Raw genomic sequence first — 15,443 nt, forward strand, 5'->3', positions numbered from 1 at the left:
TGAATAACTTTAAAACCCGAGCTTTGGTGAGAATCCAACTCCTTCTTCCCCAAATGAAGCTTTCTCTCTCTAAACTCTTCTCTCACTAGGGTTTGGAGATAAGAGTAATGAATGGATGTGAAATTGATCCACAATTGGATCCAAACCAGTTGATATGGCCACAGATCTGACCCCAAGTGAAATGACCAAAATGCCCATCATTAAACTCAAAAAGCAGAAAAACAGAATCCTGTCGCTGGCAGTGTGCGCGGCGCGCTCACTTAGTGGTGCGCGGCCCGCACAGTGGTCTGAGCAGTTTCCTGAGCTTTTTAATTTACGCCATGCACTATACATTTATGTACGCCATTTGCACTCTATGTACCATGAATATTTGGGTGTTACAATAACGCTAAGTACCACGATAACAAGGCTAGTATAACAATAGCATATAACACAACAATACAATATGCTAAAACACAAGTATAACGATGATGTTCACAACATCCATAGTACTCAAGATCTCAAGGCTAGCCCAACGAATGGTATCGTCAACATCGAACTTAAATCCCATTCGCCTATATTAATGTGGTATCGTCAACACCGAACTTTAAACCCACATATGAGGTATCGTCAACAACGAACTTTAAACCCTCATCAACGTCACTATAATAATCGTATGGCATCGTCAACATCGAACTTTAAGTCCATACGTATGAGGTATCATCAACAATGAACTTTAAACCCTCATCCACAACATAATATACTCTAGGGTATGGTATCGTCAACATCGAACTTTAACCCATACCCCACAAGCAAATAAATCATATACATGCATATATAATTATTCCACCCACCTTAACACTTCGGTGGTGATTTAAATGCTTCCGTATACCTAGAGCAAAGTACCTAATACATAGGTACACATTCAATACACAACTAATGGCATTTACCACATTACTTACACTTTGAGCATTTAATGACCCAATTCGCATTAAATGACTCAACCACACCCAAAACCGCCCTTAAATGGCCAAGACTCGACTTTAATCACTAAGGCTAGTGAATTAAAGTCTACTAACTTCAATTAACACAAACTTTGGGTAATCCATACCCATTTCATCTAATTAGGTCAACTAGTACAGTTTGACCCATTTTATATTACCTAGACTCACAATCAAGTCAAACTTACCCATTAACACTTCTTTCATTAATCTAAAAGTGCATTAGTGACTAACAACACCATTTGACACTTATAAACTCAAATCACAAGGTCAAAACCCTAGATTGTGGCTATTAGGGTTTCATTACAACATCATAACCCAAATTCACCCATTTTACCCTCAAATGGGTCATACAAATCTCTAATAACCAAAACCCTAGCCATTAACCAATTAAAACTTAAAACATAAAGTTAGAACTTACCAAGACTATCCTCTTGTAGCTAACAACAAGGGGAACAACTTTAATTCTTGCTCCTAGGTTTGATTCACAAATCTTCACCTTCAAATCCCAAGATTAATCTAAGTGGGTTTTATGTTTTGGGAGAGAAATTGGAAAGAAAAGAGAAAAGGAAATGAAATAAATGGATAAGTGGATGTGATTTAATGCTCCAATCTGATCTACACGCAAAAAGACCAAATTACCCCTAAAACCCTTTTAAATTGAGTAGAAATCGGAGTCAGAATAGCAAAGATGCCGCGGCGCGGCCCGTTTGTCGCGACGCGACGTATCGAAGGAAAAACGACCCCTTTTAACCCACTTTCTGATCTAGAATTGCTTTATATGCCGTGGCGCGGACCCCTTTGTCGCGGCCCGGCTTAAGGCTGCATCTGAACAGCTCGATCACCTTAAACAATTTTCGATGTTATTTAATTTGTACATTCCAAACTCGCTTTCTATATTCACCTAGCCTTCAACAATAGTCTCACAAGACTTAATGCTAACAAAACCCATGTATAACTTGTATAAGCACACATTATCAAGTATATATCTATATATAACTACACATATATCTATACATTTACGCAAAAGCTAACGAGTTACAAACGTACCAATGATTAAGTGTGTACCTTTAGACGTGTACGGGAAAACGGGATGTTACAAGTAGGATGTACTTCGTCTTCGGGCCCCTGTACCGGTGAGAAAGGTTTTTTTTTTCAAGACTTGGAGGATCGTGACATTATTGCTCCATCTTCGGCGGTTTTGGTTGGTGATGGATCCGCTAACGTATTGACTTACAAGATCACCAATCGGGTTAATAATATTTAGTTTTGTTTCTTTGGTCGTTACAATGTAGTTTGATTTGAGATATTGTTTTTTCGATTGAGTGTTTTTCATTGTTTAGATGTTATTTCTAAGGCTAGAAATGCCCGATTTTAGATAGTTTAATTTATGTCTCGCTTTATAGTTTCGAGCCTTTTGATCATCATGTTTGTACCTTTTGTTGAGTTCGTTTTCTTTTGGAAAACGTTCTCGTTTTTATATGAGTATGCGTTATTTTTGTCAAAAAAAAATAAATAAATAAAAATAAAAATTCATGATTTCATTTATATGTCTGCATAAGATTTTTTTTTTTTTTTTTTTTTTTTGGCAAAGAAATAAAAACTTTTATAACAAACTTGAACTCGAAAAGAGCCAAGCAAACAAAGGCACAAAACCAAAATCCACGACCGAGGCTCAACAACATTAAACATCAACTAAACAAGACAAAAAAGAAACTCTAACTAGACCCAAGCCTCTCCGAGAAGAAACAAAACGAAAAAACAAACAAAGATCTCCACAAACTAAAAGGGAACCAAGACACTACAACTTAAACATTATGGTTTTTGTTGTTCGCTTCATCATCAGCCCTAGCTTTAAACGCAAACGTTGATTCAATACCGACACCATCCGCATTCAAGCCACCATTCCTAAATTGATCAAAAAAACCCACACCATCTAACACCTTTCCCGAACCCGATCCGATGCGCTTCCACTTACAATTCTCAATGTTTTGAGAATCAAAAGTTTTCCCACGAGAAGCATCCCCATTAACATCGTCATCGCTAGAATCGTGCAAACATAACCCTCCACCCTTTGAACTTTTTTTATTAACCTTACCTTTCATCTTTAAATTACCCTTCGATTCAAGCTTCTTTCCCCCATTAACTCGAAACTTGCGAGAGTGAACGTGCCAACCCCTACAAAAACCTTTACATTGTTTATTCGCACAAATACAAAACTTACGGCCCTCAATATTCCCGGTAGCAACTTTAGCCAAATTATCTAGTAGTTCACAATTAGTTTTATCACCCGCAACCGGATTCAAAACCTCCGCAAGTCGTCTTTTTTTTGATAAAAGACCTGCACTTAAACCGCTAAGCTTTTGTTCAACAAACTCAAGAGAATACGAATTACTGTTAATCCCACCATCATCACAAGTCATGTTACCCTTAACAACACCCGATTCCTTACCCTTAACGCCTTCCGACTCCTTACCCTCCATCGCCTTCTCATCCCCAATAGCCATGTCGTTACCCTTATTCAAATGAGCCATCTCCTCCATACCATCGAAACAACCCGAAGCCAACATAACTGCATCTACAACCCTCGTGCCATCATCCACGATAGAGTCCTCATTTTGAGCATTACAAACAGGAGTTGCATCCAACACCGAGTCACTGTTCGGAGCAGCAAAGTTATCAACATTCGAACTCAACCCACCTGTGATACTAAGATTTACATTCACCAACACTTCACTTGAGAAACCGTCATTGATAATCGAACGAACATCAACCGACATCCCCAATTCGTTAACCCAAAGTTGAATCGAAGAATCCCCATCGTCATCCAACTTAGCCACGACTAACTCATGTATGTGTTTTATGTATTTAGACCTAACAAACGCAAAAAGAGACCCTATATTTCCGATGTGTTAGGACGAGTTAGCAACGTATAACACATCCCCAAACAAAGCCGCCACCTGCTGAATGTTGTGTTCCGATATACACTTAAATGGTACACCCCTGATTTCAACCCAAACAAATCGACTATATTCATATTCATGAGCAACAAAAGGCGAGATCAACACGAAACCAACCAAAGCTAAATCACTCCCCAAAATCCTATTAAAGCTGTTACCATCCTTGCATAACACCACACAACCAAAGACACCAATCTTGTGAATTGAAAATGTTAAAATACAATGCAAATTTAGAATAATATGGAATTAGTAAATGTATATGGGTAAAATATCTAGATATTAATATGTATAAGAAAATATCTAGATATTAGAATATGAGAGAAAAATCTAGAAATTGAAATGTAAAAGAAAAATCTAGATATTTGTAGGTTGTAGAAATATCTAGATATTTATATATCCATGGAAATATCTAGGTTCTAGAATGTTCCATGGAGTAGTATAAATATGGGAGGAGATTTCATTTGTGTTGTGTGAAGTTGTGAGAGTGAAATAAGAAGTGAGTTGTGAAGAAGAGAAGAAGAGTGTGAGTTAGCGAAAGTAGAGAAGATAAAGCTTGTAAGTAATATTGTAATTGTAATTTAATATAAGTGTTTTTGTTAAGTTTCCCGATCAAGCCTTAGTTTGTGTTTAAGTTCTTAGTGCACTTTTGTTGTTCTTATTATATGGTCGGCTCTGCCGCCTAAGTAATACATGGTCGGTTATACCGCCTAAAGATATATGGTCGACACTGTCGCCTAAGTACATTGTGCACTAAGGATTTATAAAATTAAAGGCTAACCAACGTCAAAGTGTTGGTGTAGTGAATCTAGTATAGTCTAGATCCTCTATAGTGGGTGTGTTGGGCTCGTCGAAGCTTCCAACAATTGGTATCAGAGCGGGTCGTTCGGGACCATTTCTAGTGGAGGAAATCGGTAAACGTTGGACGTTTACATCGGCTTGTTTTCACCAAGGCTCTAAGGAAGATTCTGTCGGAGCACAGTTAGGAACTGTGAAAGCTCATCGGTCAGGGACCAAGCTTATTAGACGTTGGATGTCATGATGGCAGATCTTGCAAGTACGAGCAGTGGAATCAAGAGTCTCAATAACCACAACTATGGTTATTGGCGGACTTGCATAGAATCCTACCTACAAGGACAGGATTTATGGGAAATAGTTGCTGGCAGTGACACAACGCCTCCACCGAAAGAAAATGCTGAAGCCTTGAGAAAATGGAACATCAAGGCCGGGAAGGCTTTATTTATACTGAAGACTACAATCGAGGAGGATCTATTGGAGCACATCCGTGACGAGAAAACACCGACGGCAGCTTGGGAAACTTTTGACAAGTTATTTTCAAAGAAGAATGAAGCACGCCTCCAGCTCTTGGAAAATGAGCTCACGGGTATCTCACAAGGAAGTCTGTCTATTTCTCAGTATTTTACCAAGGTGAAATCAATTTGCCGTGAGATATCTCAACTTGCTCCTGAAGAGAAAGTGAGTGATGCAAGGATGAAGAGAATTATCATCCATGGCTTAAGGTCCGAGTATAATGGATTTATAGCCGCTGTGAGAGGATGGCCTACTCAACCATCATTAATAGAGCTGGAGAATCTATTGGCTAATCAAGAGGCATTAGCCAAGCAGATGAATGAAGTAACCATAAAAGACGGAGAAGATGCACTTTTCACCAATAAGAAGAAAGCAACATCTCGAAGACAAGAGGCGATGAAAGAAAGTAAGACATATGGGTGGAAGGGTCACCCAAAATCAAAAGGCAACGCTTCAGGGGGAGCTCAACAAGGAAGAAGAGATCATCGCCAACAATACGGGGAAAATGATAAGAGAAAGAATGGTGAATGCTTCAATTGTGGCAAGAAGGGTCATTTTGCTCGAGAATGTAGATTCCCCAGAAGTCGAACTTTCGAAGGAAATGTGGCCGCCGCAAGAGTTGAGAAGAAAGAGGTCACATTCGAAGCAACCATTAATGAGGAAACATGGAATGCAGAAGCAGGACTCTCCGTTGAAGCTGACATGGATGATCAAGCTCTTGCAGCAACCTTAAAGTCAAAAATAAACTACAAAGATGATTGGATCATTGATTCTGGGTGCTCAAATCATATGACCAATGATGAGACGAAGCTGCAAGAAATGGAGGATTACAAAGGAAAGAGAGTCGTGTTGACAACCGACAATTCAAGGTTGTCTATTTCTCACATTGGAAAGACAATAATTCCAAATGAAGGCGACTCTCATAAGCTCCAACTCGAGAAGGTGTATCTTGTCCCTGGCCTAAAGAAGAATTTACTGTCAGCACCACAATTGACAGCAGAAGGGAACTATGTGCTCTTTGGACCAGAAGATGTGTCCGTATTCAAGAGAGTGAAGGTGGTTGGCAATCCAATTATGCAAGGAAGAAGAATAGAGTCGGTCTATGTACTATCTGCTGAAACAGCATATGTGGATAAGACTCGAAAGAATGAGACGGCTGATCTTTGGCATGAACGTCTTGGACATGTGGGCTACAACAAGTTAAAGGAGATGATAGTGAAACACATAGTAAATGGACTTCCTCAAATTGATATCCGAACAAATACAATATGTGCTGGATGTCAATTTGGAAAAGCTCACCAATTGCCATTCAAGGAGTCACAACATCAGTCCAAGACACCACTAGAGCTCATACACTCAGACGTCTTTGGCCCAGTGAAACAAACATCACTTGGAGGAATGAAGTATATGGTGACATTCATTGATGACTTCTCAAGGTATGTGTGGGTTTACTTCATGAAGGAAAAGTCGGAGACTTTTCAAAAGTTTAAAAAGTTCAAGAAGAAGATAGAAAGTGAGCTCAATAATAAGATTAGGTGCTTACGCACAGATAATGGAGGAGAATATTTATCGACTGAGTTCAATATGTATTTTGAGAAGCACAAGATCAGAAGGCAATTAACTTACCCTAATACTCCACAACAGAATGGAGTGGCAGAACGTAAGAATCGTCATCTTGCTGAAACTTGTCGAAGTATGCTTCATGGTAAGAATGTACCAGGAAGATTTTGGGCCGAATGTATGAGGACGGCTTCATACGTGATTAACAGACTCCCGCAAACAAAGTTGAGATATATTTCACCATATGAAAGATTATGGAAGATCAAGCCAACCGTCAATCATCTCAAGGTTTTTGGATGTGTATGCTACGTCTTAGTGCCAGATCATCTCCGAAGCAAATTTGATAAGAAGGCAATTCGATGCATTTTTGTAGGTTATGATGAATCAAGAAAAGGATGGAGATGTTGTGATCCAAATACTGGAAAGTGTTATACTTCAAGAAATGTGGTATTTGATGAAGCTTCTTCATGGTGGTCACCTCAAAAGATAGAGCTTCCAGAATCTCACGGATTAGAAGAAGTTCCAAAAGAGAAAGAAGAACATAAAGAGCACATATCGGATCCAATTAAAGAAGGAGATGGATCGTACTCTAAGGAAACGAGTCCATGGAAAACTGGGGTACATCAATCTACATCCGAAGAGGTTCGTCCAAGCCAAATGGATGCCGAGGAGCATGTGAAAGAATTACGGAGATCAACAAGGCCGAGGCAACCTAATCCGAGGTATGCCAATGCTGCTCATGTGGATGAATCAATACCTATTGAACCTTCCACTTATGAAGAAGCAGCACAAAGTCAAGAATGGCAGAAATCGATGGAAGAAGAAATTAATGCACTAAAAGAAAACCAGACATGGAGTTTAGTTCCAAAGCCAAAAGATGTAAAACCAATATCTTGTAAATGAGTTTACAAGGTGAAGACTCGATCAGATGGCTCCATTGAAAGGTATAAAGCTCGACTTGCTGCTAGAGGTTTATTTCAACAATATGGGCTGGATTATGGAGAAACGTTTAGTCCAGTGGCGAAGATAACAACAATTCGAGCTCTACTAGCTTTAGCCGCTAGCAAATCTTGGAAGCTGTGGCAGATGGATGTCAAGAACGCTTTCTTACATGGAGAACTTGACAAAGAAATTTATATGGAGCAACCAAGAGGCTTTGAGAACAAGTCTCATCCTGACCATGTCTGCAAATTAAAGAAAGCACTATACGGCTTGAAGCAGGCTCCAAGAGCTTGGTACGGGAAGATTGGCGAGTTCTTAGTACAAAGTGGTTTCACAGTTGCTCCTTCAGATTCTAGTTTATTTGTGAAACAAGATCAAGGAAAACTAGCCATAGTGCTAGTATATGTGGATGACTTAATCATCACGGGAGATCACTATGAGGAGATCCAAAGAACAAGAGAGAATCTGTCTATCAGATTTCATATGAAGGAGCTTGGAGAACTCAAACATTTTCTTGGACTCGAAATAGAGCAGAAAAGAGAAGGATTATTTCTGGGACAACAGAAATATGCGCGAGATCTTTTACAAAAGTACGGAATGCTTAATTGCAAACCTATCTCAACTCCGATGGATCCGAATACAAAACTACGAGCAGATGAAGGAAAAAGTCTTCAAGATGTTACCATGTATCGAAAGATGGTCGAAAGTCTTATTTATCTCACACTAAGCCGGCCAGACATATCTTATGCAGTTGGAGTGGTTAGTCGATACATGAGCAATCCGAAGAAGCCTCACCTTGATGTTGTACGACGCATCTTAAGGTATGTTAAAGGCACTATTAACTTTGGCATTTTGTACAAGAAAACAAAAGAATGTCACGTGATTGGATATTGTAACGCCGATTACGCTGGAGACTATGATACACGACGGTCAACAACTGGATACATGTTTAGTCTTGGATCGGGAGTAATATCATGGTGCAGCAAGAGACAACCAACAGTATCCTTGTCAAGCACTGAAGCAGAATATCGATCGGCAGCATCAGCAACACAAGAAATTATGTGGTTGAAGCAACTAATGGAAGATCTTCATCAATCAACAGATTATCAAGTAAAGCTTTTCTGCGATAACCTATCAGCTATACGACTAGCAGAAAATCCAGTCTTTCATGCAAGAACAAAACATATAGAAGTGCACTATCACTATGTTCGTGAGAAGGTCCTTGAAGGAAAAATCAAGATGGTGCCAACAAAGACAGATGAACAGGTTGCAGATATATTCACCAAGAGCCTAAGTAAATCAAAGTTTGAAAAATTCAGAGAAGCACTTGGAATGGTCTGCAAGACATCGTTGGAAGAAAATTTGCATTGAGGGGGAGTGTTAAAATACAATGCAAATTTAGAATAATATGAAATTAGTAAATGTATATGGGTAAAATATCTAGATATTAATATGTATAAGAAAATATCTAGATATTAGAATATGAGAGAAAAATCTAGAAATTGAAATGTAAAAGAAAAATCTAGATATTTGTAGGTTGTAGAAATATCTAGATATTTATATATCCATGAAAATATCTAGGTTCTAAAATGTTCCATGGAGTAGTATAAATATGGGAGGAGATTTCATTTGTGTTGTGTGAAGTTGTGAGAGTGAAATAAGAAGTGAGTTGTGAAGAAGAGAAGAAGAGTGTGAGTTAGCGAAAGTAGAGAAGATAAAGCTTGTAAGTAATATTGTAATTGTAATTTAATATAAGTGTTTTTTTTAAGTTTCCCGATCAAGCCTTAGTTTGTGTTTAAGTTCTTAGTGCACTTTTGTTGTTCTTATTATATGGTCGGCTCTGCCGCCTAAGTAATACATGGTCGGTTATACCGCCTAAAGATATATGGTCGACACTGTCGCCTAAGTACATTGTGCACTAAGGATTTATAAAATTAAAGGCTAACCAACGTCAAAGTGTTGGTGTAGTGAGTCTAGTATAGTCTAGATCCTCTATAGTGGGTGTGTTGGCTCGTCGAAGCTTCCAACAGAAAACCCCTCAGCCTTTGATTTAATCAAAAAATCTTGAACTTTTTTTTCATCCAACGGAACATGATCGACTAACAAAATGCTCAAACTCGTATTCATATATGAAGCTGATAATCTGATATTGATATTTACATCCATTCACACGTAAGCGATCGAGTGCACACCGTTCCACACAAGTATATAAATAGGGACTTAGTTAACCTACAAGGAGCACTAGAAGATTTCAAAGGCGTGTAGATTTTTTAATTATTATTTTATATTATTTTATATAATTTTTATATTATTTAATATACTTCTAATGTTTTTTATCTTATTTTTTCCAACCAACTTTCATTCATATTTTGACACATCACCCTAACACACCACCCAACACGTCATCCCATTATTTTCAAGTTTACCAACACGCCTGTCATGTCAGTGACAAACACCCCATCCCAACACGCCTAATTTGTCCATCACCACTAAAAAGGGTCTTATAATTTGTAGTCTCTGGTGCTGAAATAGGTGATTCTGTGACATGAAATTGATCACTTTTGAATCGAAATGAAAACAAAAAAACAAAAAACAAGTTGAGCAGTTTAAGAAAACATAACTAAGATGTTTCTTTAAAGATCGAACAAGTTGTCAACTTGATATTTATAGAATCTGTCAGTGCTAAAGTTCACATTCAGATCTCCAAAAGGAAAAGAAAAAAAAAACACGCCTATTAGTTAACCTATGCCACCAAATCACAGAAAGTGATATTTATATCCATTCACGTTCACGTAAGCAATCGAGTGCACCGTGCAACACAAGTATATAAATACGGACTTAGTTAACCTGCTCAACTTAACTGACCAACCAAACTTTAGCTAATAAGGCAAAAGTAGTTAAGCAAAATGAATCATTAATCAATTACAAATCTAGATTTACCAGTAAAAAAATAATCTTGTTCAACAGAAAACATAGAATTACTTGATATTAGACTTGGTCAAGTAATCTTGGTAGCTACTACAACCTTGTTTAAAATTGGTACATTGTGCCTTTAGCAGCTTATACGCATTCAATTCATTTGACCCGAAACTTTTCAGTGGTTTGTTGAATCTTAATTGTACCGGGCAATTCGAGTCAAAAATCTCATTTACAACATCCTTTTCACCAACTTTGAATAGCATCTTAGTATGATTAGAATCATCATCAATCACTGAATCGTTCTTAATCTTATATGAAGCAAACGGTTGTTTTGAACCATCAAACACGTCTTCTTTATCATCCATAGGATCACCCTCACAACTTTGAGAAGTAACTTGATTCGCTACCCTCATTACTCGACTACACTCGACATTTATTTCAGAGTCTGCAGCAGCAGGTACATTATCCTCTTCTTTTTGCATGTGGTCTTCATGAAACGTTATCAAAAGCGGAAGGGGAATAACGGGACCCACTAGAGAATCAGTCGGCTTTTGTTTATCCGACCACTTACTACTACGAGATGACGGATCCCGAAACAAAAAAGGAGGTAAGTGAGGCTGCATGCATGGAACTTCCAAGAACTCAAACGGCACGTTTTTAAGTTCTCGAGCGAGATCTGAATAATTAGCGAACGCAAATCTTAACAAGTTCTTCGGTAGATTTGCCCAGATTCTCCTTAAAGCGACTTCATGAATACTAGTTGGCGAGCTAACGTCATTATAAACATCATGAACGCTTAAAGCCCTGCTCGATCCAAACATGTTCACTTTTTGACATATCTTTTCATGAAACTCTCTCGTGTAAATAACTTTCTCTTGGATTTCATGCTCACTATTTTTAACTAATTCGTTGCTCACAATTTGGGCGAGATCGGATTTCAAATAACCCCAAAGAAAATCAAGTTTCAAGTATTGAAAAGTCTTTTTGAACTTATAGTTATATCCCTCCTCACCTTTTTCACACAAATTGGAATCTATTAAACATAAAGGTTGCTGATAGTGACCTTTTCTTAAGGTTTTTGAATAATCCCATGAGGCACAATATCTATGTATTTCAAGATATCCGGATGACGTTAACGTAATAAGTGTGAACCCACCGTACATATCAGGATCATACAATTGAGAAGAGATATTACTATCAAGAATACCAAAACCCAAAATGGATTCTTTCTTTTGTTGCCAATTAACCCAATTTGGGAGTCGGTCCTTAACGAACTCTTCTTTTAAAAGACAAGTACCACAAGTACATTCATCGGTAAGTAACGACAGATCAGAAGGGAGTCCCCATGCATAAAAAGATGAGGAAACCGACTCTCTAACATGTGGGCCATAGCAAAAAAGACTAAACTCGCCATTCAAAAATGAACCCAATAAAATACCAAAACCTGCTTCAGAAGCCGAATTATAAGTAACATCCTCGGAGTGTGATCTTAACGTGGACAGACTAGAAACAAGAATACAGCTCGGTTGAGCAACATTATGCTTCCAACGTAAAACAGGAGTCATCGGTTTTCTTATATCACAAAGGAAAACATTGTGATTTGTAGCCACAGTGAAAAAGAAATGATCAGGAGCAGCAGCAATCGAGAATGCGAGAAAGGTATCTTTACCTTCGGGTTTTAACAACGGGGTAATAACATGCTTTAACAATGGAGAATTCACAGGTGATGAGTCAACAAGAAAAACCATCATTGAATGAACAACAATCAGGATTTGTGGATGATAACTGAAATCACAACTCAACCAACCTCCTTTATTAGAAATAACGGAATCATCCCATACAACTTTTAATTTCTTACGGCTTAAAGTTGGAGATGATATTGACGGTTCAAAGCTAAAACCCAAATCGAACAAATATAAATCACCGCTTTCCAGCAAGACCAAACTATGCTCGGGCACGTGTGGGCTCCAAGAAGCATGGATTACTGCAGAACTTTTGAAATTCATCTTACCAACTAATTCCAACTGCGGTGTAATTTTATCAGTGTACTCCATCGTGATCTTGTAGTAATGAACAGAATAAGTAGTGCAGACCAACAAGTACCCCAATGTAGAAACACCTGAAACAAGTGGTCAACATTAAAAAGTTAAACCAATCAGTTGATGCACAAAAATTTGTCTGGAAACATAAACATAATCGTGAAGTTGTGTAATCCAAAACACTTTAATTCATATTATAATTATAATGTTAACCAACTATGACTTTGACCAAGTTTGACCGAGTAAATCTGTCTTTGACCGACTAAATCCGACTTTTAACCGATTTTGACCCGTTGACCAACGTTTACAGGCATTGACCGACCTTGGAATAGTAGAGTTGGACCACTGCCCAAACCCGACTAGACGAGGGTTAATTGGCTTAGTCGGCTGAAATTTACAAAAATAAAAAAGCTTTTGTTAGGAAGAAAAACATATATATATATATATATATATATATATCCACTGTAAAGAATTATAATGTGATGATATATACGTATACCACAGCAGATACACACAGTAATCAGCTATTGGATACCTAATAAAGTTTGGACAAAATGTTTCAACTCAACCCGCCCAACCCATATTGATATAGTGCCAATAAAGATAATTTACTAATTTTATCATAATGTTGCAATGGATAAAGTGTTTACAAAGTGTGAAGATGATAAATCAACAACAGTTATGTCTATTCAAATTAACAAACTGATTACCTGAGATAAATTCATAATCATCAATTGGGCACACTAACATCTTTACAATCCGATGACTCGCCACATTATTCACTGTAAAAACTTCATTTTCGCCAGAATCACCTCTCACATTCAACCGTGAGTTCTCAACGTACAGTATCAGAAACCCAATTTCATCAGAGTTTGAACCGGTAGGAAAGAACACGAGAGTCGAATTCAAACCAGGGCATCGAAGCAACTGAAGGGAGTTGTGTGTTACAAGTCTATCGGGTATTGACAAGTTCGATGTGAGTTGTGAGGCAATAGAAGTTGCGGTTGAAGGGAGTATAGCAGATGATGTACTTAGAAAATTAGAGAGAGAAGCGTTCGAAAAAGAAGGAGGGATTTGAGGAGAAATGGAAGGTAATGTGAAGAGAAGATGGTGGGCCCGTGGTTTTAAAGATGGATTGAAAATCAACGGTCCGATTTCATTGGTGGTGGTAGGGGAGAGGAGCAATGGAGGAGAGTGAACGGCTGAGATTGTCCACAACGATTTATATTCATCTGAGGTGTCCATCTTCTTGTATGATATAGAAGAAGAAAAAATTAATTCACCAACGAGCTGCAAGATACAAAGACAAAATATATCATCAATACTTTTCTGTTATAAATATATGGATGCATGAATTTTCTACACCCCTTGTAGTTAACAAAACGTCAAAAAGTTGCAAGCAGAAAGTGTCATTGTATAATTAAGCTAGCTATGAAAGTGTCATTGTATAATTAAGTTAGCTATTATTGATATATCAGTCTAGTTACCATATCTACTCTAAACAAAATCATAATTTGTACCAAGAAGTTTACAAGTTAGTTTCCACGAAAAATCTATCGGCACCTATTGGTGGCTAAAGTTTTATTTTTCAATCATTAAAGCTCTGAACCGGTCACGAGTCATCACAGTGAAATAATCAAAAGCCCAACAATAAAACACACACACACATCAATAAATTGGAACGATTTGCTGTTAAAGCCGTTCTAATATAATTTTAGCTGTTAAAAAAAAAAAAAAAAAAAAACTTAAAAGAAAATGCTCAAAAACTAAAAAGTACGTAAAGTAGTGCAGGGACCAAATGGGCGAAGGATAGCGGCCAAAAGATGAACAGTGCCTCTAAAGTGGTGTTGAAAACGTAGCTAATGGAGACTGAAGGTGTGAAGTCTTGAAGTCTTGAAGTGCTGTTTAGTAACCATGAAAGCTAATTAGTAATATTTTAGAATCACAAACAGATTAAACATGAAAGCTAATTAGTAATCGGTGCTAAAATGGTTTATACATATGCATCGATATAATTAGAATTTAGCAACAAAAGATTGCCAATTTTTTAAAACAGTGTCCTATATTGGACAGTCTTACTCAAGGCATGACATCAGTATATCTAACATAAAAAACAAAATGTGGACGACCACGGAACAATGAGATAACACATATAGTAAGTTCCACAAAACATAACATGATCATACAACGATGCATATACAGAGTTTGGTGCTATGTATTATGAAAAAGTGGGTCCAATCTCAACAGAATATTCAAAAAATCACATTTGATGTAATAGGCTAACATAGGTTCAACAAAAAAAAATGAGCCTTTTCCAAAAAAAAAAAAAAAAAGTTCAACAAAAAAGACTTGGGCAGCTGTTATATTTCTAACAAATTCTTGCAGGTTAACAAACTAAAGGTGCACAAATATAGTAACCTCTGTTATCTAAAGTGATGGTAACATGATTTACGAAGCATGTATAACATTACTCCAATATTAATTAGCAGATTATTGAAGCATATATAACATTATGCTATCACATGCTTGCGTAAAATAAATAATCGCAGTTACCTTCACGACAAATTTAAATAAAGAAAACAACTTATTGATTGAACTTCTGAAATAAAATTGATCAAGGTATACGCTTCGCCCTGATCAGTAAAAAAATTGAGTGACATAAACCACTTGATTAATGGTGCTTGGAAGTAAAAAGTTTCAGACATTTCACCCAACACATTTCGTGCACTTTAGAA

At 37.4% G+C, this 15,443-nt stretch overlaps 1 protein-coding gene across 1 annotated transcript; it reads right to left on the reverse strand.

The window, feature by feature from the left end:
* Nucleotides 1-10,728: 10,728 nt before the first annotated feature.
* LOC139875515 (uncharacterized) lies at nucleotides 10,729-12,723 on the reverse strand. The gene has a single exon (XM_071862851.1). The coding sequence runs from the start codon at nucleotides 12,721-12,723 to the stop codon at nucleotides 10,729-10,731; it is 1,995 nt and encodes a 664-aa protein (XP_071718952.1).
* Between the last annotated feature and the right edge of the window lie 2,720 nt (nucleotides 12,724-15,443).

Source organism: Rutidosis leptorrhynchoides, chromosome 11 (assembly GCF_046630445.1).
Source record: "Rutidosis leptorrhynchoides isolate AG116_Rl617_1_P2 chromosome 11, CSIRO_AGI_Rlap_v1, whole genome shotgun sequence".
Taxonomy (NCBI): domain Eukaryota; kingdom Viridiplantae; phylum Streptophyta; class Magnoliopsida; order Asterales; family Asteraceae; genus Rutidosis; species Rutidosis leptorrhynchoides.

What these genes read in the sequence shown, in the direction of transcription:
- LOC139875515 (XM_071862851.1), bottom strand. Translation starts at nt 12,723, where the DNA reads ATGGAGTACACTGATAAAATTACACCGCAGTTGGAATTAGTTGGTAAG.